Source organism: Sus scrofa, chromosome 11, assembly GCF_000003025.6.
Source record: "Sus scrofa isolate TJ Tabasco breed Duroc chromosome 11, Sscrofa11.1, whole genome shotgun sequence".
In the NCBI taxonomy this organism is placed as follows: Eukaryota; Metazoa; Chordata; class Mammalia; order Artiodactyla; family Suidae; genus Sus; species Sus scrofa.
Window position 1 is genome coordinate 38,185,218 of NC_010453.5, and position 25,152 is coordinate 38,210,369.

The 25,152-nt window shown below is 40.0% G+C and overlaps 1 protein-coding gene across 1 annotated transcript; it reads left to right on the forward strand.

Moving 5' to 3' along the window:
* Positions 3,677-21,989, forward strand: LOC106506534. Its single transcript, XM_021065397.1, has 7 exons — positions 3,677-3,746; positions 16,925-17,144; positions 17,212-17,506; positions 17,621-17,936; positions 18,037-18,440; positions 18,789-21,524; positions 21,717-21,989. Exons 1-7 carry the CDS (start codon positions 3,677-3,679, stop codon positions 21,987-21,989), a joined length of 4,314 nt encoding a protein of 1,437 aa, XP_020921056.1.

The following is a 25,152-nucleotide window of genomic DNA, read 5'->3' on the forward strand; positions in this document are numbered from 1 at the left end:
ATCATAAGTGACTAGGCATACTTCCCAGTGCTGTAGAGCAGGATATCATTGCTATTCCAGTCCGAAGGCAATAGTTTGCATCTATTAACCCCAAGCTCCCTATCCATCCCACTTCTTCCCACTCCCACTTGGCAACCACAAGTTTATTCTCCAGGTCCATGAGTTTCTTTTCTGTAGAAAGGTTCATTTGTGCCTTATATTAGATTCCAGATATAAGTGATATCATATTTGTCTTTCTTTTTCTGACTTACATCACTCAGTATGAGAGTCTCTAGTTCCATCCATGTTGCTAAAAATGGCATTATTTTGTTCTTTTTTATGGCTGAGTAGTATTCCTTTGTGTATATATACCACTTCTTCCTAATCCAATCATCTGTCGATGGACATTTGGGTTGTTTCCATGTCTTGGCTATTGTGAATAGAGCTGCAATGAACATGCGGGTGCATGTGTCTTTTTCAAGGAAAGTTCTGTTGGGATATATGCCCAAGAGTGGGATTGTTGGGTCATATAGTAGTTCTATGTATAGCTTTCTAAGGTACCTCCATACCGTTTTACGTAGTGACTGTACCAGCTTACATTTCCACCAACATTATAGGAGGGTTCCCTTTTCTCCACACCCCCTCTAGCATTTGTTATTTGTTGATTTGTTAATGATGGCCATTCTGACTGGTGTGAGGTGGTATCTCATGGTAGTTTTGATTTGCATTTCTCTAATAATCAGTTATGTTGAGCATTTTTTCATGTACTTGTTGGCCATCCTTGGAGAAATGTCTGTTCAGTCTTTTGCACATTTTTCAATTGGGTTATTGGTTTTGTTGCTGTTGAGTTGTATGAGTTGTTTGTATATTTTAGAGATTAAGCCCTTGTCAGTTGCATCATTTGAAACTATTTTCTCCCATTCTGTAATTTGTCTTTATTTTTTTTTTTTATGTTTTCCTTTGCTGTGCAAAAGCTTCTCAGTTTGATTAGGTCCTATTAGTTTAATTTTTATTTCATTTCTGATGCCTTGGGAGACTGACCTAAGAAAATGTTTGTATGGTTGATGTCAGAGAATATTTTGCCTATGTTCTCTTTAGAATTTTGATGGTGTCTTGTCTTAGGTTTAAGTCATTTAGCCATTTCGAGTTTATTTTTGTTCATGGTGTGAGGGTTTGTTCCAGGTTCATTGATTTGCATGCGGCTGGCCAGTTTTCCCAGCAATACTGCTGAAAAGACTGTCTTCTTGCCATTTTAAATTCTTGCCTCCTTTGTCAAAGATTAATTGACTGCAGATGTCTGGTTTTTTTCTGGATTCTCTATTCTATTCCATTGGTCTGTGTGTCTGTTTTGGTACCAGTACCAGTACCACACTCTCTTGATTACCATAGCTTTGTAATATTGTCTGAGGACTGAGAGAACCACCATCACCTTAATACCAAAACCAGACAAATATACTACTAAAAAAGAAAATTATAAGCCAATATATTTGTTGAATATAGATGCAAAAACTCCCCCAAAAATTTTAGCCAACAAAATCCAACAACATATAAAAAAGATACATACCATGACCAAGCAGGATTCAACCCAGGTTCACAAGGATGCTTCAACAAATGCAAATCTATCAACATCATACACCATATTTACAAGAGAAATGTCAAAAATCACATGACCATCTCAATAGATGCAGAAAAAACATGAAAATATCCAACATCCATTCATGATAAAAACTCTTACCAAAGTGGGTATGGAGGGAACACACCTTAATATAATATAGGTCATATATGACAAACCACAGCCAGTAGTACTCAATGGAGAAAAGCTGAAAGTCTTCTGGCTAAAATCTGGAACAAGACAAGGATGCCCACTATGACCACTTTTATTCAACATAGTATTGAAAGTCTTAACCACATCAATCAGACAAATGAAAGAAATAAAATGTATCCAAATTGGAAGAGAAGAGATAAAATTGTCAATGAAGTCTTAACTTTTCTACTGTGTCATTTAGCATTTCTGCTGCCTTATTGATTTTCTGTCTGGAGGATCTGTCCGTTGATACGAATAGGGTGTTACAGTCTTCTACTATCATGGTATTCTCATAAATTTCTCCTTTTATGCCAGTTAGTACTTGTTGTATGTATCTGGGTGCTCCTATATTAAGGGCCCTCTGATAGTCTACATGTGTGCAGAGAAATATATTCATATGGTGGTCCACCCTTCCTCTTCTCACCCTCCCCCACAATGGCATCTTGCTTTTCCTGCAGGCCCATATCTCTTGGTTTCCCTCAGCTGTGGCACTTGGCTCCCCTGGCCATGGTGCACCACTCCCTAGCCCCTCAGGCTGTCTCCACATAGCCAACCCTAGTCCTCTCCCTATAACTGACCTCTGGAGACTGAGTTCAGTGCCCAGCCCTCGCCTGAGCATCTCAGGTTGTGATTTCCAGGGTAATTGTGTAGATGATCTGTGTTGCTCTCACCATGCTTTGCCCTCCCTAGTCCAGCTGCTGTGCTTTTCTCAGCAACTTTGAGGTCCCTCTATCTCAGCCAATCTCCTTGTCAGTTAAGTGGCTCCCCAGGGTATGGATTGCTTTCCTCTTTATCAGCTCCCCTTCAGGAGTGCTGGTCCAGTCCTGATTCTTTCTCTCTCTCTTTTTTTTCTTTTGATGTACCCAGTTATGTGGAGGGTTCCTTCCCCTTTTTGAAAGTTTAAGGTCTTCTGGCAGAGTTCAGTAGATGTTCTATGCAAATCGTTCTACATGTAGTTTTTTTTGTTTTTTTTTTTTTTGATGTGCTTATGTGAGAAGGTGAGCACAACCTCTTATTCCTCTGCCACCTCAATCCTTTGGTAATTTTATTTTTTTAATGATTTTTACTTTTTCCATTATAGCTGGTTTATAGAGTTTTGTCGATTTTCTACTGCACAGCAAATCTTTCCATCTTGTTTTTTCTTATAACTGTGTATAAACTTTATATTTAGAAATATATTTAACTTATAGACAAAACATTAATATCTACCCATATTTCTTCAGTTTTATAATACATTTGTTGTTTTAACTAAAAGTAATTTATTTGGAATTAGTTTTTGTGAGAGAATAAATCAGTGCTTGATTTTTTTTCTAAAAGTGTAATCATCTAGACGTCATTTATATTAAACTTTCCTTTTGCCTATAATTTTCACTTGTTGTGTTTATTGTAACTTTCACACTTTATTATTCTTCTAGAGTATTTTTAAATGACATAAATCATTAATATTAAGTGGAGCAGTAAAACTTTTATAAGCAGAATTGGAATCGGGATACAGCACTAAATTGCCTTTATAAGCCAATTAAAAAAAAAAAAACACAAGAGGACACAAGAAACTTCAAAATTTATGAATTAACTTTAAATATTTACCAATTGCAAGGGAGTAAATTCAAGATATATGTAAACTACATGCTATGTTCAAGCGCTGCTGTGCACCTGGATCTCAAAGGTGAAAAAGATACAGTCCTTTCCCGGTAGGCACTTCCCAAGAAATACCACCATTTGAAAAGGTTGTGATAGGACTGATGTAAGTATAGTGTGATGTACAAGAAAATCATTCAACTCAACTTGGCTTTCAGGAAAGAATTCCTAGAAGAAACACAACTGAAATGAGCAAGAAGGGATGAATAAGAATTTTCCAGATAAATAAATATTTAAAGGTATGCCTGATACCACATGAACAAAGCCATGAAAATGTGTAACAAAAAGTTTAAGGAAAAGGGAAATAGCGGTGTTGTAAAAGCAAGTGAGTTCAGCTATTATCAGAGAACTGGTAATCTGGTAGCCAGAAGAATGAAAGAAAAGATGAGTCATACCCTACATATCTGTCTGTCTTTCTATTTGCCATCTATCTACCTGTCTCAAATTTCTTTTTTGAGTGAAATAATAATCACAGAGAGAGAAAAGGAGAAAAATACAGGTAAGAAAGAATATCAATAAAAGTGAAAGTATTTTATTGGTAATTATTAATATTTAGCCTAGCTGAAACTCTTGTTAAGTCATAAAATTCCATGTCTTACTGACTTGTTTAAAGGGTAAATTTGACTCCAAATTCTGTTATCTCCATAATATACACAATCACCAGGATTCCTATAAGTGACTCATAATATCAAGAGCAAATCTCCTGACAATGAGATTTTAAGAATTACAATATTGTTAACACAGATTTGATCATTGTAAGTGAAATAAACTGATCTTTTTTTTTTAATCTGTTCCTCTACTTGCTAGTTATTAGACATATAAAATGAAGCTTACTCAATGAAATACTACAAGCATAGAGTGGTAGAAGACCAAAAATGTCCCTCCTTTAACAAACATGCAGCAAATAGAGTAACCACTTGATAATAAACATAAAAATATTATTAATTTTCCTTTAAATCAAAATGAAGAAAAAAAAGAGTCACAAGGATAAGTTAGCTTGAGTTAATTGAGAATGTCCTCTATAGAGTTTTATACTAGGTTTGTGTAGAAATTGGAATAAGTAATTATTCCTGAACTTGTGGGATTTACAATACATCCATTTAATGTGCAAGTGGAAAAATTGTGGATATTTCCTATGTCAATGTTGGTTTTATTAACAGACACATATGATTAGTGTTAAGAACATTCTCTCCATAATGTGTAATTTATTAAACTTGTCATGTTTAATTCTGAAAACCCAATGAGGTATTGATATTTTCATACTTAACATTATATATATATATATTATATATATATATATATGAATATGTTTAATTTCTTATCTTTAAGGTTGCAGGATTCTTAAAAAAAGCCACTTGAAACTCCTTGTTCTGACCATCTTCTTACTCTAAGTTGCATTTCTCTTTTTCTTATTAAAATATCATCAATTACAAAGTGATGCCATAATATAATTTTTTTTAGAAAAATAATAAAAATGCTCTCCAGCAAAAATAACCACCACCACCACAACCTCACACTGTGGAAACAAGTTAATCTTGATTCTTTCCTCTTGATTTGTGGTTAGATTAGGCTATTCTAAATCTTATTCTTCTCAGCTCTCTTTCTTTTGACATTTCATCCAGGTTCTAAACTGGGAAAGGAACTGGCTTCACATTAGTATCAGAACAAGCATAAAGTAATTTCTATCTGACTTATCTAAACCATCTAACAACACCCTAAATAATGTTATTGTGTAGGGAGAGATAAAATGAAAACATATAAATATTATTCATGTGAATTTTAACATTGCATTTTAGGTAAATTTTATTTAACTGGAAACTGATGGCTATTATAAATAAGGTTCTAGAGAACTTTTGTACTATTCAAAATAGCATTTGCAGCATGAGTCTCACAAAAGCCATACATTGTTTTATAGTCATATTTGTGGAAGCTCATTCTTCATCACTTATCTCATGAGGAAAAGGGAGAATGGTGAACTGAGTGGCTGATTTAGAGAAAAGTCATAGGTAAAACATTTAAACTCCTACTGGGTTTGGCAATCAGCACACCTGTTCTTCATGAGGAATTTAGCAGGTAGGTCATAGTTAATTTTCCAGTAATATATATCTGTTGGTGTCATGTTATCTGGTGTGTAAAGAAAGACATTCAATATTGTTCTTTTGAAACATAAAAACAATGGAGACAACAAAAGATATTTTACCTCCTTTCTCAAAAACAGGTTTCAAATAATTAGACACATTACATGATGGACATAATGAATATTCACTTTATAGAATTTCTTTAAGAAAGCTATATTATAGAAAGGATTTTTCTGTAAGGATTTTCTATGTTATTTTCTGAATTGTTTCAATGGTAAAAAAGGCAAACTATAGTTGGCAAGGATCTCATATGTGAATGGTTACAAATATTAACAAAATTTACTCTAATTACTTTAACATGTTTCAAGTATTGAATGCAATTCATTATTTGAATCAATTTTCAACCACCTGCTATTTTTTGTACCTTATTCACTAAATTTTATTTAACACATTTAGCCAAGTTGACAGAAAAGAAGTTCACAGCAGTGCCTTACTTCACCGAAAGAAATTCACTTTATTTCTCCCACAGAGATCTCACTGGAGGTTCAGCATTTACCTTTCTCAGGAATCTTAATATTCTCAGTGGGGTCAAAATAATTGTTGAGGTATTTATTGCTCTAATAAATCAATACTGTCTTAAACAGCTGAATATGTAAAGAAGTTAAGCCAAAACAGCATATTTTAGAACAACTATTAATCTATACTTATCTTTTATTCTCCCCACCTCCACCCCTGTCCCAAACAAACGTAGATTTTGTAAATTAACATAGCTTGAAACTGTCTGCCTTTATGCAAAAATGAAGTATATATATTTTTAAAATATATGTATTTAAAGTTTCAATGAAATATTTCAGAAATTGTTAATTAAAAACTGAATTATATAATGTAGTAGTTATTATTAGAGCTATAGAACAATCACAGTGTAGGATATCTGAAAGCTAAATTTCTTTCAAGGAACAAAGCACCTTGCCAAAAGTCAAAATCTCTGATGGTCATTCAGCATTGAAAGAGAGGCACAGCAATTGATGAAACAATCTGTAGTGTAGTTAACAGCTTTACTTCCTTACTTATTTTCACTAAATTCTACCTTTTCCATTACTATTATGTCAATTTTGGTGCTGGGTCTACATATGAGCACACAATTTGAGTTACCCCATGTTCTAACCAAAGACTCTTACTGAAACACACAGAAAAAAGTGGTGGGGGCAGTTTTCAAAGGACTCCACCCTCATCAGTATGGAAACTGATGTAATAGGAGACAAAGCAAAAAAAAAAAAAAAAAAAAAACAAAGAAAGGACAGAAAATTATCAGGATTATACCAATCCAAGGAGTGCCAACTGGAGGTACTGAACTGAAGTGCAGAGCCAGAGGAGGCGATTATATAGGGAGCAAGCCCAAGAAAGTCCAGTTCAAAGGTAGAAAGCAGTTCCAAGCAGTTTCACTATTTGTTTCCCACAGAACTCAACACACATATTTTGACTCATTTATATTATAGAGCCAGGTTGCAATATGAATGTGGGTTAGCCTAGTTTAAGATGACAGGGACAGAATGAATACACCTGCACTTTCTCCTGTTCAGCTATCTCCCGTTATAAAAATACCTCATTTGGCAATTTCTAATGTGTCACGCTACACAGAAAATGAAGCATCTAGAACTAGACATAGTACTCCAAATGTGACTTGAACCATGCATAGTGCAATAGGGTTAACATACTCTTCTTTACTAACAAATACATTTATTCTCTAGTCACAGTTCTATATGCCTTCCATATATAGATCCTTTTTCTGCTATTCTAAAATCCACAAAGCTCTGAAAACTGAAAGATTTTTCATGTTTTGTGCAAACTTTTTTACTATAAAACCTGATTTGATACATCAAGAGGAAATTCATAGTTTTCATTAGTCCCACTTGATGTAAATACAGGCAACTTCACTGCAAAAATGTCCAAGTGTCTTATAGCCCATTGGAATATTTCAGTGAACCACTTCAACTTTATAAAATTGGAAAAATTCTGAAACACCTCTGGGGCTGAGATTTTCAAGTAGGTGATTTTGGATGTGGACTCATTTAATTCTCTAAGTAAACACATGAAGTACCATTACTGAAATATGTGTATATTTATATACACACACATATACATATATGTGCATATATGTATATACACACATATACATGTATACATATATGTGCACATACATGTGTACATGCATACATAATATATATGTATAGACATATACATGTATACATATATGTGTATATAGGTGTACACAAACACACGTGTGTGTGTGTGTGTGTGTGCGCATGTGTGTATATATAACTCACCCAATGTCATAGAGCTAATTGAGAAAGGAGTCAGGATTTGAAAAATATCAACTTAGTTTCAAAGATCATTTTTCCCCTTCTGAAGTGTTATTATCACATCAAATTACCACATATAAAGGTCTTAATGTTCCAGGTGTAAAAACATTCTCATTAGTGAGAATTATTAGTGTCTCTTTCCTCGGCTATTAAAGTTTCTCATATCCCTCTAAACTTTTCATTTTAAATCTCCATTTTGTCCAATAATTCCATTTCTTCAAGACTTACTGGGCATTGAGAAGAAATATTCAGATAGAGTCCTAATATTATTCTGTTATTCTATTCTGGGAATGTTAAATATGTAAAACAAAGAAGCACAAGATGTTCTTGTTTTGTCTATTTTGTTTATTTTTTTTTCCCTAAGACATCTCAATCAGCTATGGGGAAAAAGAAAAAGAAAAAAAGGTATTTGAAAATCTCTCCCTTTTAAGCCAATAGAGTAGAAAAATACCACATATTCATTTGCATTTTTTGGCTTATATTTTTTACTTTGTTTGAATCCTTTTTAGTCCAAATTTTGAAATGCTCCAATTCTTTTGCTCAAAGTCAATTCTTGAAACAAATGACTTTGAAAAGTTTGAACTACTTCCATTGTTCAACCTCATCTAAAGTCACATAAAATTGGAGTTCCCGTTGTGGCTCAGTGGTTAACCAATCTGACTAGGAACCATGAGGTTGCAGGTTCGGTCCCCGGCCTTGCTCAGTGGGTTAAGGATCCGGCGTTGCCGTGAGCTGTGGTGTAGGTTGCAGATGCGGCTCAGATCCCATGTTGCTGTGGCTGTGGTATAGGCTGGCAGCTACAGCTCCGATTGGACCCCTAGCCTGGGAGCCTCCATATACCGCGGAAGTGGCCCTAGAATTGGCAAAAAGACCAAAAAAAATAATAATAATAATAAATAAATAAATAAAGTCACATAAAATTGACTATTACATACGTTAGATAGTTTTGCATGGAAATTATGTATATATTCATATATAGTATTCTTAGTGCCGTCGCAAACCTTAGCTATCATGTTGTAAATAACAGCATGATAATTACATAGTAAGTACTTAATCTTTTCAGGAGTGAAATTTGAAGTAGATTGTATTCCCTATGGAATACAACTCAATTATGCAGCAGTTTTACATGTTTTCCCATTAACTATTCTATTTTTTTTTCTTTCAGGTTATTAAGCTGAAAGACATTTCAAGCATAACTTCAGGCTAGAAATACACATTTGTCTATTGCTTTAGGAAATAATTTATATACTTGTGATTTGTTACATTTGCATGTTATGTATTTATAGCTACACATACACACTAAAAAAGATCAGATTGTTGTAGAACTTAACAAGCTAATGAAACTCATGCATTGATTAAGATATTTATTCATGTATTCAATAATTTTTATTGATTTTTCAACTATGTGGTAAGTACTCTACCAGAACTAGGAATAGACTAAGAAATTAATGCAAAATGTCCCCTGCCCTCATGCAGCCTATGGTCATCTCTCTATGTCTTGATTTTTACTTCTTTTCTTCACAAAATAAATTTCTAACTTTAAAAACTTTAGGTTGGCTTTTAGACTTATTTATTAATAATAGTTTGTTAGAGGAATACTCATTCTTTTAAAATGGACACAGAGTAGCTAAAAGCATTATTTACCAATGAAATATTGCTGGAAATTTATGGTAAAACTGTTAAAAATTTTTCCCCACATACTCAATATTTTATCAAAATGGAATATGTAGGAATTTATACCCGAGAGGAGGCTGAAGGAAGTTCATGTGACAATTATATTTTTTCCAGGTTTGTCAATATTTGCTATACATATTTTGAAATAATGTTATTAGATAAATTTACTTTCATTTATTCATCTTTAATTTTTTATGTCTTTCAGAGAAATTAATAATTTTATAATTGTGATCTCCCTCCTTGTATCTATCAAATTTAAATAAAAATATTGTATTAGACAAAGCTTAGATGTTATTCTATACTATTATCCTATACTGTTGTGGTGAGAAATTAAACCAATGGAACACAAAATTACTATCTATGATTTAAAGGCGAAACAAGAATGGGACCATAGTACTATTGACCTAATTTAAGATTATTTAAATTTTCTAATATCCTATATATATAATCCTCATTAATACTGAATATATTGTATATAATATATGATTATACCTGTATAGGATTGAATAGCTTATGCCGTACTGAGTTTCTTGAATATTCCAATTCCCTCTTAGGACCTTTGCATTTGCTGTTCTCTCATCATTGACACTCAATTCTTACTCAGATATTCACATGACCTTTTCTTAAATTTTTTGGTTACTTTTTCCATTTTATGTTTTAAAAATATTTGTTAAGTTCTAAAGTATATGTAATATTTATAGAGAATATTGTACATAAATCTATTAATAAAGATCTATTAGCCAGCCATTCAATCCAAAAACATGGACCATAACTTTTATCTATCAGGTATTTTTTTCCATATCTTACCACCTTTTTTTTTTAATCAAAAGCCAATTGCTATTTTAAACTTTGTGTCTAACATCCTCTTCCTTCTTAAGTTGCATCTTACGATTTACTTATGCCTGGACTATATACTGAAGTTCAACCTCTTTTTAAATTTTATAAAAATGATATTATGGTGGATAAAATAAATCTCACCAAAGATGTCATGTACTAAACCCTGAAATCTATGAATATATTGTTACACAGTAAAAAGGGATGATAGTAGCAGATGGAATTAAGGTTTTTAAAGAGCTGATATTAAAATCAGTAGATTATCCTAATAACAAAGGTCCATTCTAACAGGTGTGAGGTGATAACTCATTGTAGATTTGGTTTGAGATACTCTGATAATTAATGATGTTGAATACATTTTCATGTACCTGTTGATAATTTGTGCACCACCTTTGAAAAGAAGTCTGTTCAGATCCTTTGCTCATTTTCTAATCAGACTGCTTATTTGCTATTAAGATTTATATGAATCATATACTTTGGATATTAACTCTTTAAGAGATATATGAGTTAACAAATGTTTTCTTCCATTGCAAAGTTTTCCTTTCCTTTTGTTATTGTTTCCTTTTGCTATGCAGAAAATTTTAGTTTCAAATATACGATGTAGTCCCAGTTGTTTATTTTTGCTTTTTTCCCAATGTTTTCTTTTAGGAGTTTAACAGTTTTAAGATGTACATTTAAGTATTTAATTTACTTCATTTTATTTTCCTGAGTGATGTAATGTAGATGTTTATTTTTTTCATGTAAATATTGTTTTTTAAACCTCCTTTATTGAAAGGGAATATTTCTTCTCAAGGAGTATTCTTGAATATTATTTGACCATATATGTTTAGGTTTGTTTCTGGGTTTTGATTCTGTTCTATCGGCATTTGAACCTGTTTTCATGACAGTGTTATACTTTTGATTACTATAGCTTTGCAGTACATTTTGAAATCAGGAAGTGTGATATCTCCACTTTCATCTTTTTTTTTTTTTTGTCTTTTTGCCATTTTTTGGGCCGCTCCCGTGGCACATGGAGGTTCCCAGGCTAGGGGTCGAATCAGAGCTGCAGCCACCAGCCTACACCAGAGCTACAGCAACGCAGGATCTGAGCCATGTCTGCAACCTACACCACAGCTCACGGCAACGCTGGATCATTAACCCACTGAACAAGGCCAGGGATTGAACCCACAACCTCATGGTTCTTAGTCGGATTCGTTAACCACTGTGCCATGACGGGAACTCCTCCACTTTCTTCTTACTTCTCATAATTCCTTTGGATATTCAAGAACTTCAGTGATCCTATGTGAATTTTAAGATTTGTCTATTTATGCAAATAAATTGGCATTTTGATAAGGATTGTATTGTATCTACTGGTAGCTTTGAGTAGTATAATTAATTTTTCCAATCAATCAAAGAACACATGATATGTTTTCATTTCCTTGTATTATATTCTATTCTTTCATAAATATCTTATAATTTTCAATGTAAAGATTTATCACACCCTTGGTTAAATAATTGCTAAATATTTTATTCTTTTTGATTCTATTGGGATGGGATTTATTTCTTTATTTTTCTCAGAATTTTTATTATTAGTGTATAGAAATGCAATTGAGTTTTTCATGTTGACATTGTATTATTTAGCTTCACTGGATTTGTTTTTTGGCTCTAACTGCTCTGTCTTTAAAATTTTTGTATATAAAATCATATCAGCTGCAAATAGAGAATTGATTTTTCTTTTCTTATTTTAATGTTTTTTATTTATTTTTCTTGCCTGATTGATCTGGCTAAGACTTCAAATACTATTGAATAAGTGGTAACTGAGCACACTTGTCTTGTTCCTGACTTTCAAGGAAAAGCTTTCAACCACTCATTATTAAGTATGGTGTTAGCTGTGGGCTTGTCATAATTGGCCTTGGTTCTGTCCCCAAATTAGTTGAACAGTTTTATCATTAAAATATGCTGTATTTTATCAAATGCTTTTTCTGTGTCTATTGAAGTGAGCATACAATTCTTGCATTTTGTTAATGTGGTGTATCACAGTGATTGATTTGCCCAGGTTAAACCATCCTGGCATTCTGAGGATAAATCCCTCTTCATCATAGTGTATATTTTAAATGTGCTATTGAATATATACATTCATCAGAAATATTGGTCTACGGTATTCTTTTCTTTTTGTGTCCTCATATGGCTTTACTATCAGGGCAGTGCTGGTCTCATTAAATGAATTTGAGTGTGCTCCTTTCTCTTTCATATTTTGGGAGACTTTGAGAAGAATGTTAATACTTTATTAAGTGATTTGTAGAACTCACCAGTGCAACCATCTGTTCCTGGCTTTTGCATTGTTGGCAGGTTTTCAATTACTAATTATTTTTCACTTGTTATTGATATGTTCAAATTTTCAAATTTTTCCTGATTCAGTCTTGGTAGGTTGTACATTTCTAGGATTTTTTTTTTTCATTTCCTTTAGTTTATCCACTTTGTTGGTCTATAATTTGTCCTGGTAATCTCTTATGATTATTTTCATTTCTATTGTATTGCTTGTAATCCCTCTTCTTTCACTTCTTGTTTTGTTTATTTGATACTTCTCCTTGTTTTCTAGCTAATATAGCTAAAGGTTTGTTAATTTGTGTATCTTTTCAAAAACCCAAGTTTTGTTTTGTGGATCTTTTCTATTTTCATTCTTTCCTGTTTCATATATTTCTTCTCTGATCTTTATTATTTCCTTCCCTTCACTAACTTTAGACCAAATTTGTTGTTTCCTAGCTTCTTGGGTTGTAAAGTTATTGCTTATTTGTAATCTTTCTTCTTTTTTAATGTAGGCATATTTTATTATAACCTTCCCTCTTAGAGAAGTTTTCACTGCCTCCCAAAAGATTTGGTATGTTTCACTTTCATTTGTTTCAAGGTATTTTTTCACTTTCCTTTTATCTGTTCAGTTGTGTTCCTTTTTTAATTAAAAAAAAAAAAAAGTATGTATTTGTGGAGTTCCCATCATGGCTCAGTGGTTAATGAATCCAACAAAGAACCATGAGGTTGCGGGTTCAATCCCTGGCCTCGCTCAGTGTGTTGAGGATCCGGCATTGCCGTGAGCTGTGGTTTAGTTCACAGATGCGGCTTGGATCCCACGTTGCTGTGGCTCTGGTGTAGGCTGGCAGCTACAGCTCAGATTAGACCTCTAGCCTGGGAACCTCCATGTGCCACGGCTGCAGCCCAAGAAAAAACAAAAAGACAAAAAATAAAAATAAAAAAATAAAAAGTATGTATTTGCGAAATTTTAAATGTACTTCCATATATTTGTCAATTTTTCAGCTTTCCTTCTGCTGCTGATTTCTAGTTTCATACTATTGTGTTCAGAAAAGATATTTGGTATAATTTCTTTTAAAAATTTGTTGAGAATGTTTTGTGGTCTGTCATATGATCTTAGAAAATATTCCATATGTTCTTAAGAAAAATACAAATTTTGATGCTTTTGGTTGTAATTTCCTGCATATGTCCGTTACATTCATTTGGTCTATTGTGTTTTTCAAATATACTCTTTTTTTTTTATTGATTCTCTCTCTAGTTGACCAATCTATTGTTGAAAATTGAGCAGTAATGTCTCCAATTTTTATATTGCTTTTGTTTATCCTTTCACTTCTGTTAGTATTTATGCTATATATTTAGATGCTTTCATGTGGGGTTGTGTATATTTACGATAGGTATCTTCCTGAAGAAGAGCTCCCTGGTCTGGCAGGGCTACTGGCTGTATTTCACAGTCAAGTGAGGCCACTAGCTGGGATTTTCCTTCTGATTAGGTGGGGTCACAGGTTCTGTTTCCTGGAAGAGTGATACAACTGGCTAGATTTTGCTATTTGTCATGTCTTCAGGTTGTGCTTTTCAAATTTTCCTGGTCGGATGGGACTAAGATCCCCTGTCAAAGGTTGCTGCTTTCTGGACCCTGATTAGGCATGTTCTCAGGCTAGACTTCATGGACCTAAGGGCCTTCAGATTGTGCTCTGTAGTCAGGTGGGATTTCAGTATTTCTTTGGAAGCTTAGTGGGGACAGTAGGCTGGGATTCCCAATCAGGGTGACCATTGGTTGTGCTCTGCTATTGAGTGATGTCACTGGCTGTGCTGTTGGGTGGAGCCTCCAGCTACTTTCCAGTTGTGTGAGGCTATATAGCCTGAGCTATGCAGCCAGGTGGCTTATTTTCCGGGATTTCTGCTTGTATGGGGCCACAGATTATACTCCATGATTGGATAGGATCACTGACCATACCGTCTGCCTGGGAGAGGCTGCAGGATATTTTTAGCAATCAGACAGAGCTGGGCTTTGCAATTTTTCAGGTCACTGTCCAGTCTTCCTTGTTATGAGGGGCTCGAGGCTATGCTCAATTGTTGACCAGGGCAGCTGACTTGGCTCTCTGCCTGGGAAGTCCAAAGAATATAGTCCACAGCTGTCAGGCAGCTGTGGCCATGCTCTTCAGAGGCCATAGCCTCGTAACTGGAGCTTATGCTAAGTTGTTGGGTGGAACTGTGAATTTGTTCCCTTGCCCATCCCTTGTCTAAAAGATGTGCTTCACAGTACTGAGAATCTATGGCCACACATCCTATAGGGATGAAACTGGATGGAGACTATGCTCAGCAATTGGGCTGAATTGAAGAAAGGGTTCCATGGAGGGTACAACCCATTGACTGAAGACCCAAAACATGCAGAGCTGCCAACCCAACTCCTTGGCCATACAGGGCCACTGACTGGAATCTGCAGATGGACAAAGCTGCTGGTTGAGATCCTTGCTTAGACACCACTGCAAGCAGGAATGTAGTCTGCAAATATCTGAGTACCAGTTGATGTAGGCCATGCCATTTAATTGCCTCTATCTGATACTCAGTGCTTAAGTTCTGCAGATTCTCCAGTGATTCCCCAGGAAATAGGACCCAAGTGAGCCTTCTGAAGAATCCTCCAATGCTGGGGAAGCTGAATACCCATTTTGGATTCTCTTTTTCCCAGAGAGAAGCCAGAGGCCCAGAGAGCCTCTCACTGGTGTGCTGTGCTGTCCTGGAAGAAGGACAACGTGGTTAAAATGTAATGATTCCTTGTAATGCAGTACTTGTAGGTCTTTCTTATGCAGAAGGGTGTTTCAGCCTCACCTGGGGGCTCTGGAATTTTCTCAGATAGTTGCTAGTTTTTCTTTTATGAGAAGGACTGAAGTCAGAGGTGATCTATATTACTATATTGATGATGTTACTCTCCTAATCCAGTCTTGTAAAATTGACCATAGTACAATTTGTTCACTTATCCATTGTTTTCACATTTGGTTATTTCTTTTTGTTTTTCTTTTTTTTTTTTTAATTTTATTGGAGTATAGTTGACTTACAATGTTGTATTAGTTTCAAGTGTACAGCAAAGTAAATCAGTTATGCATACACATACATCCATTATTTCCAATGTAGATTTTTAGAAACTGTTGTGTAAATTCCCTGTGCTATATAGTAGGTTCGTGTTAATTATCTATTTTATAGAGTAGTGTGTATGTGTTATTTTTTAAAGACAAATTTTGTTATTAAAAACCATGATATTATAGATAACTCTTGTGTATCTGCTCTGGTTCACATGTGCAAGATTTTCTCTCAGGTAAATATTGTGGAGTGAAATTTCTGGAATTTACTATATATGATAAGGCAATTTTCCATAATAACATCAAATTATTTTCTAAACTGATTATACCAATTTATATTTTAAGCAGCAATGTATAAGCATCCCCTCCATATACATTTTCTCTAACATATGCTATTTTGAAGCACTTTAATTTTTGACTGAAAGGATGAAAATGCAACCTAACCCTCCCAGAACCCAGGAAGTTAATAAAAAGCTCTAAATGCCCCCGAATTCCAGACCCTGCTGGCTGCCAGTAAATAGGTAGAAGGTCACACTTCCTATTGTTCCAGGGCCTGCTATCCTGGCCTAAGTAAGATAACAGGAAATGAGTTGACTAATCGCTTATCTGGATTCTGTAAAACTGACTGGCACCATAGAAGAATTGATTACACATTGACAGCCCTAGTGACCTATCTCAACTGCAATCTGTCACTCTGCCCAGGAGCCCACGCAGATGCGGACCTCCGGAGCTATTTTAAAATGATTGGTCCACGGAGCGCGGGCTCTCGATATTTTAAGATGATTGGTCCACGGAGCGCGGGCTCTCAATATTTTAAAATGATTGGTTTGTGACACACAGGCTTTGTTGTGAACCCCATAAAAGCTGTCCCGATTCCGCACTCGGGGCCGCAGTCCTCTACCCCTGCGTGGTGTACGACTGTGGGCCCCAGCGCGCTTGGAATAAAAATCCTCTTGCTGTTTGCATCAAGACCGCTTCTCGTGAGTGATTTGGGGTGTCGCCTCTTCCGAGCCCGGACGAGGGGGATTGTTCTTATACTGGCCTTTCATTTGGTGCGTTGGCCGGGAACTCCTGCGACCACCCCTTACACCCGAGAACCGACTTGGAGGTAAAGGGATCCCCTTTGGAACGTGTGTGTGTGTCGGCCGGCGTCTCTGTTCTGAGTGTCTGTTTTCGGTGATGCGCACTTTCGGTTTGCAGCTGTCCTCTCAGACCGTAAGGACTGGAGGACTGTGATCAGCAGACGTGCTAGGAGGATCACAGGCTGCCGCCCTGGGGGACGCCCTGGGAGGTGGGGAGAGCCAGGGACGCCTGGTGGTCTCCTACTGTCGGTCAGAGGACCGAGTTCTGTTGTTGAAGCGAAAGCTTCCCCCTCCGCGGCCGTCCGACTCTTTTGCCTGCTTGTGGAAGACGCGGACGGGTCGCGTGTGTCTGGATCTGTTGGTTTCTGTTTCGTGTGTCTTTGTCTTGTGTGTCCTTGTCTACAGTTTTAATATGGGACAGACAGTGACGACCCCCCTTAGTTTGACTCTCGACCATTGGACTGAAGTTAGATCCAGGGCTCATAATTTGTCAGTTCAGGTTAAGAAGGGACCTTGGCAGACTTCCGGTGCCTCTGAATGGCCAACATTCGATGTTGGATGGCCATCAGAGGGGACTTTTAATTCTGAAATTATCCTGGCTGTTAAAGCAATCATTTTTCAGACTGGACCCGGCTCTCATCCTGATCAGGAGCCCTATATCCTTACGTGGCAAGATTTGGCAGAAGATCCTCCGCCATGGGTTAAACCATGGCTAAATAAACCAAGAAAGCCAGGTCCCCGAATCCTGGCTCTTGGAGAGAAAAACAAACATTCGGCCGAAAAAGTCGAGCCCTCTCCTCGTATCTACCCCGAGATCGAGGAGCCGCCGACTTGGCCGGAACCCCAACCTGTTCCCCCACCCCCTTATCCAGCACAGGGTGCTGTGAGGGGACCCTCTGCCCCTCCTGGAGCTCCGGTGGTGGAGGGACCTGCTGCCGGGACTCGGAGCCGGAGAGGCGCCACCCCGGAGCGGGCAGACGAGATCGCGATATTACCGCTGCGCACCTATGGCCCTCCCATGCCGGGGGCCAATTGCAGCCCCTCCAGTATTGGCCCTTTTCTTCTGCAGATCTCTATAATTGGAAAACTAACCATCCCCCTTTCTCAGAGGATCCCCAACGCCTCACGGGGTTGGTGGAGTCCCTTATGTTCTCTCACCAGCCTACTTGGGATGATTGTCAACAGCTGCTGCAGACACTCTTCACAACCGAGGAGAGAGAATTCTGTTAGAGGCTAGAAAAAATGTTCCTGGGGCCGACGGGCGACCCACGCAGTTGCAAAATGAGATTGACATGGGATTTCCCTTGACTCGCCCCGGTTGGGACTACAACACGGCTGAAGGTAGGGAGAGCTTGAAAATCTATCGCCAGGCTCTGGTGGCGGGTCTCCGGGGCGCCTCAAGACGGCCCACTAATTTGGCTAAGGTAAGAGAGGTGATGCAGGGACCGAACGAACCTCCCTCGGTATTTCTTGAGAGGCTCATGGAAGCCTTCAGGCGGTTCACCCCTTTTGATCCTACCTCGGAGGCCCAGAAAGCCTCAGTGGCCCTGGCCTTCATTGGGCAGTCGGCTCTGGATATCAGAAAGAAACTTCAGAGACTGGAAGGGTTACAGGAGGCTGAGTTACGTGATCTAGTGAGAGAGGCAGAGAAGGTGTATTACAGAAGGGAGACAGAAGAGGAGAAGGAACAGAGAAAAGAAAAGGAGAGAGAAGAAAGGGAGGAAAGACGTGATAGACGGCAAGAGAAGAATTTGACTAAGATCTTGGCCGCAGTGGTTGAAGGGAAGAGCAGCAGGGAGAGAGAGAGAGATTTTAGGAAAATTAGGTCAGGCCCTAGACAGTCAGGGAACCTGGGCAATAGGACCCCACTCGACAAGGACCAGTGTGCGTATTGTAAAGAAAAAGGACACTGGGCAAGGAACTGCCCCAAGAAGGGAAACAAAGGACCGAAGGTCCTAGCTCTAGAAGAAGATAAAGATTAGGGGAGACGGGGTTCGGACCCCCTCCCCGAGCCCAGGGTAACTTTGAAGGTGGAGGGGCAACCAGTTGAGTTCCTGGTTGATACCGGAGCGGAGCATTCAGTGCTGCTACAACCATTAGGAAAACTAAAAGAAAAAAAATCCTGGGTGATGGGTGCCACAGGGCAACGGCAGTATCCATGGACTACCCGAAGAACCGTTGACTTGGGAGTGGGACGGGTAACCCACTCGTTTCTGGTCATCCCTGAGTGCCCACTACCCCTTCTAGGTAGAGACTTACTGACCAAGATGGGAGCTCAAATTTCTTTTGAACAAGGAAGACCAGAAGTGTCTGTGAATAACAAACCCATCACTGTGTTGACCCTCCAATTAGATGATGAATATCGACTATATTCTCCCCAGGTAAAGCCTGATCAAGATATACAGTCCTGGTTGGAGCAGTTTCCCCAAGCCTGGACAGAAACCGCAGGGATGGGTTTGGCAAAGCAAGTTCCCCCACAGGTTATTCAGCTGAAGGCCAGTGCTACACCAGTATCAGTCAGACAGTACCCCTTGAGTAGAGAGGCTCGAGAAGGAATTTGGCCGCATGTTCAAAGATTAATCCAACAGGGCATCCTAGTTCCTGTCCAATCCCCTTGGAATACTCCCCTGCTACCGGTTAGGAAGCCTGGGACCAATGATTATCGACCAGTACAGGACTTGAGAGAGGTCAATAAAAGGGTGCAGGACATACACCCAACGGTCCCGAACCCTTATAACCTCTTGAGCGCCCTCCCGCCTGAACGGAACTGGTACACAGTATTGGACTTAAAAGATGCCTTCTTCTGCCTGAGATTACACCCCACTAGCCAACCACTTTTTGCCTTCGAATGGAGAGATCCAGGTACGGGAAGAACCGGGCAGCTCACCTGGACCCGACTGCCCCAAGGGTTCAAGAACTCCCCGACCATCTTTGACGAAGCCCTACACAGGGACCTGGCCAACTTCAGGATCCAATACCCTCAGGTGACCCTCCTCCAGTACGTGGATGACCTGCTTCTGGCGGGAGCCACCAAACAGGACTGCTTAGAAGGTACGAAGGCACTACTGCTGGAATTGTCTGACCTAGGCTACAGAGCCTCTGCTAAGAAGGCCCAGATTTGCAGGAGAGAGGTAACATACTTGGGGTACAGTTTGCGGGGCGGGCAGCGATGGCTGACGGAGGCACGGAAGAAAACTGTAGTCCAGATACCGGCCCCAACCACAGCCAAACAAGTGAGAGAGTTTTTGGGGACAGCTGGATTTTGCAGACTGTGGATCCCGGGGTTTGCGACCTTAGCAGCCCCACTCTACCCGCTAACCAAAGAAAAAGGGGAATTCTCCTGGGCTCCTGAGCACCAGAAGGCATTTGATGCTATCAAAAAGGCCCTGCTGAGCGCACCTGCTCTGGCCCTCCCTGACGTAACTAAACCCTTTACCCTTTATGTGGATGAGCGTAAGGGAGTAGCCCGAGGAGTTTTAACCCAAACCCTAGGACCATGGAGGAGACCTGTTGCCTACCTGTCAAAGAAGCTTGATCCTGTAGCCAGTGGTTGGCCCGTATGCCTGAAGGCTATCGCAGCTGTGGCCATACTGGTCAAGGACGCTGACAAATTGACTTTGGGACAGAATATAACTGTAATAGCCCCCCATGCATTGGAGAACATCGTTCGGCAGCCCCCAGACCGATGGATGACCAACGCCCGCATGACCCACTATCAAAGCCTGCTTCTCACAGAGAGGGTCACTTTCGCTCCACCAGCCGCTCTCAACCCTGCCACTCTTCTGCCTGAAGAGACTGATGAACCAGTGACTCATGATTGCCATCAACTATTGATTGAGGAGACTGGGGTCCGCAAGGACCTTACAGACATACCGCTGACTGGAGAAGTGCTAACCTGGTTCACTGACGGAAGCAGCTATGTGGTGGAAGGTAAGAGGATGGCTGGGGCGGCGGTGGTGGACGGGACCCGCACGATCTGGGCCAGCAGCCTGCCGGAAGGAACTTCAGCGCAAAAGGCTGAGCTCATGGCCCTCACGCAAGCTTTGCGGCTGGCCGAAGGGAAATCCATAAACATTTATACGGACAGCAGGTATGCCTTTGCGACTGCACACGTACACGGGGCCATCTATAAACAAAGGGGGTTGCTTACCTCAGCAGGGAGGGAAATAAAGAACAAAGAGGAAATTCTAAGCCTATTAGAAGCCTTACATTTGCCAAAAAGGCTAGCTATTATACACTGTCCTGGACATCAGAAAGCCAAAGATCTCATATCTAGAGGGAACCAGATGGCTGACCGGGTTGCCAAGCAGGCAGCCCAGGCTGTTAACCTTCTGCCTATAATACAAACGCCCAAAGCCCCAGAACCCAGACGACAGTACACCATAGAAGACTGGCAAGAGATAAAAAAGATAGACCAGTTCTCTGAGACTCCGGAGGGGACCTGCTATACCTCATATGGGAAGGAAATCCTGCCCCACAAAGAAGGGTTAGAATATGTCCAACAGATACATCGTCTCACCCACCTAGGAACTAAACACCTGCAGCAGTTGGTCAGAACATCCCCTTATCATGTTCTGAGGCTACCAGGAGTGGCTGACTCGGTGGTCAAACATTGTGTGCCCTGCCAGCTGGTTAATGCTAATCCTTCCAGAATACCTCCAGGAAAGAGACTAAGGGGAAGCCACCCAGGCGCTCACTGGGAAGTGGACTTCACTGAGGTAAAGCCGGCTAAATACGGAAACAAATATCTATTGGTTTTTGTAGACACCTTTTCAGGATGGGTAGAGGCTTATCCTACTAAGAAAGAGACTTCAACCGTGGTGGCTAAAAAAATACTGGAGGAAATTTTTCCGAGATTTGGAATACCTAAGGTAATCGGGTCAGACAATGGTCCAGCTTTTGTTGCCCAGGTAAGTCAGGGACTGGCCAAGATATTGGGGATTGATTGGAAACTGCATTGTGCATACAGACCCCAAAGCTCAGGACAGGTAGAGAGGATGAATAGAACCATTAAAGAGACCCTTACTAAATTGACCACGGAGACTGGCATTAATGATTGGATAGCTCTCCTGCCCTTTGTGCTCTTCAGGGTTAGGAACACCCCTGGACAGTTTGGGCTGACCCCCTATGAATTGCTCTACGGGGGACCCCCCCCCGTTGGTAGAAATTGCTTCTGTACATAGTGCTGATGTGCTGCTTTCCCAGCCTTTGTTCTCTAGGCTCAAGGCGCTCGAGTGGGTGAGGCAACGAGCGTGGAAGCAGCTCCGGGAGGCCTACTCAGGAGAAGGAGACTTGCAAGTTCCACATCGCTTCCAAGTGGGAGATTCAGTCTATGTTAGACGCCACCGTGCAGGAAACCTCGAGACTCGGTGGAAGGGCCCTTATCTCGTACTTTTGACCACACCAACGGCTGTGAAAGTCGAAGGAATCTCCACCTGGATCCATGCATCCCACGTTAAGCTGGCGCCACCTCCCGACTCGGGGTGGAGAGCCGAAAAGACTGAGAATCCCCTTAAGCTTCGCCTCCATCGCCTGGTTCCTTACTCTAACAATAACTCCCCAGGCCAGTAGTAAACGCCTTATAGACAGCTCGAACCCCCATAGACCTTTATCCCTTACCTGGCTGATTATTGACCCTGATACGGGTGTCACTGTAAATAGCACTCGAGGTGTTGCTCCTAGAGGCACCTGGTGGCCTGAACTGCATTTCTGCCTCCGATTGATTAACCCCGCTGTTAAAAGCACACCTCCCAACCTAGTCCGTAGTTATGGGTTCTATTGCTGCCCAGGCACAGAGAAAGAGAAATACTGTGGGGGTTCTGGGGAATCCTTCTGTAGGAGATGGAGCTGCGTCACCTCCAACGATGGAGACTGGAAATGGCCGATCTTTCTCCAGGACCGGGTAAAATTCTCCTTTGTCAATTCCGGCCCGGGCAAGTACAAAGTGATGAAACTATATAAAGATAAGAGCTGCTCCCCATCAGACTTAGATTATCTAAAGATAAGTTTCACTGAAAAAGGAAAACAGGAAAATATTCAAAAGTGGATAAATGGTATGAGCTGGGGAATAGTTTTTTATAAATATGGCGGGGAGCAGGGTCCACTTTAACCATTCGCCTTAGGATAGAGACGGGACAGAACCCCCTGTGGCAGTGGGACCCGATAAAGTACTGGCTGAACAGGGGCCCCCGGCCCTGGAGCCACCGCATAACTTGCCAGTGCCCCAATTAACCTCGCTGCGGCCTGACATAACACAGCCGCCTAGCAACGGTACCACTGGATTGATTCCTACCAACATGCCTAGAAACTCCCCAGGTGTTCCTGTTAAGACAGGACAGAGACTCTTCAGTCTCATCCAGGGAGCTTTCCAAGCCATCAACTCCACCGACCCTGATGCCACTTCTTCTTGTTGGCTTTGTCTATCCTCAGGGCCTCCTTATTATGAGGGGATGGCTAAAGAAGGAAAATTCAATGTGACCAAAGAGCATAGAAATCAATGTACATGGGGGTCCCGAAATAAGCTTACCCTCACTGAAGTTTCCGGGAAGGGGACATGCATAGGAAAAGCTCCCCCATCCCACCAACACCTTTGCTATAGTACTGTGGTTTATGAACAGGCCTCAGAAAATCAGTATTTAGTACCTGGTTATAACAGGTGGTGGGCATGCAATACTGGGTTAACCCCCTGTGTTTCCACCTCAGTCTTTAACCAATCCAAAGATTTCTGTGTCATGGTCCAAATCGTCCCCCGAGTGTACTACCATCCTGAGGAAGTGGTCCTTGATGAATATGACTATCGGTATAACCGACCGAAAAGAGAACCCGTATCCCTTACCCTAGCTGTAATGCTCGGATTAGGGACGGCCGTTGGCGTAGGAACAGGGACAGCTGCCCTGATCACAGGACCACAGCAGCTAGAGAAAGGACTTGGTGAGCTACATGCGGCCATGACAGAAGATCTCCGAGCCTTAGAGGAGTCTGTTAGCAACCTAGAAGAGTCCCTGACTTCTTTGTCTGAAGTGGTTCTACAGAACCGGAGGGGATTAGATCTGCTGTTTCTAAGAGAAGGTGGGTTATGTGCAGCCTTAAAAGAAGAATGTTGCTTCTATGTAGATCACTCAGGAGCCATCAGAGACTCCATGAGCAAGCTTAGAGAAAGGTTAGAGAGGCGTCGAAGGGAAAGAGAGGCTGACCAGGGGTGGTTTGAAGGATGGTTCAACAGGTCTCCTTGGATGACCACCCTGCTTTCTGCTCTGATGGGACCGCTAGTAGTCCTGCTCCTGTTACTTACAGTTGGGCCTTGCTTAATTAATAGGTTTGTTGCCTTTGTTAGAGAACGAGTGAGTGCAGTCCAGATCATGGTACTTAGGCAACAGTACCAAGGCCTTCTGAGCCAAGGAGAAACTGACCTCTAGCCTTCCCAGTTCTAAGATTAAAACTATTAACAAGACAAGAAGTGGGGAATGAAAGGATGAAAATGCAACCTAACCCTCCCAGAACCCAGGAAGTTAATAAAAAGCTCTAAATGCCCCCGAATTCCAGACCCTGCTGGCTGCCAGTAAATAGGTAGAAGGTCACACTTCCTATTGTTCCAGGGCCTGCTATCCTGGCCTAAGTAAGATAACAGGAAATGAGTTGACTAATCGCTTATCTGGATTCTGTAAAACTGACTGGCACCATAGAAGAATTGATTACACATTGACAGCCCTAGTGACCTATCTCAACTGCAATCTGTCACTCTGCCCAGGAGCCCACGCAGATGCGGACCTCCGGAGCTATTTTAAAATGATTGGTCCACGGAGCGCGGGCTCTCGATATTTTAAGATGATTGGTCCACGGAGCGCGGGCTCTCGATATTTTAAAATGATTGGTTTGTGACACACAGGCTTTGTTGTGAACCCCATAAAAGCTGTCCCGATTCCGCACTCGGGGCCGCAGTCCTCTACCCCTGCGTGGTGTACGACTGTGGGCCCCAGCGCGCTTGGAATAAAAATCCTCTTGCTGTTTGCATCAAGACCGCTTCTCGTGAGTGATTTGGGGTGTCGCCTCTTCCGAGCCCGGACGAGGGGGATTGTTCTTATACTGGCCTTTCATGACAATCCATAGTAAAAGTAAAATAATCCCATTGCTTTTTCTTAATGAATAAAAGTTTTGAGCATGAATAACATTTTGAGAAAAAATGTACTTTTTCTTTTGGGAAACGGCTGTTTTCAATTGAATTGTTATTAACCTTTTCATATTAATTTATAGAAGCGTTTTTGTTTTGGTTATGTGTGTATCAACTATTGACTCCCAGGTTTTGGTCTAAATTTTCTTTTTTCTCGATATTTTTTGATGAGCAGAACC

Bases quoted from the DNA above. Each gene is read 5' to 3' on its own strand.
- LOC106506534 (XM_021065397.1), top strand. From the start codon at position 3,677: ATGAACAAAGCCATGAAAATGTGTAACAAAAAGTTTAAGGAAAAGGGA. The intron at 3,747-16,924 runs GTGAGTTCAGCT...TTCGGTTTGCAG, and splicing joins TAGCGGTGTTGTAAAAGCAA to CTGTCCTCTCAGACCGTAAG. The intron at 17,507-17,620 runs GTTAAACCATGG...ATCTACCCCGAG, and splicing joins CAGAAGATCCTCCGCCATGG to ATCGAGGAGCCGCCGACTTG.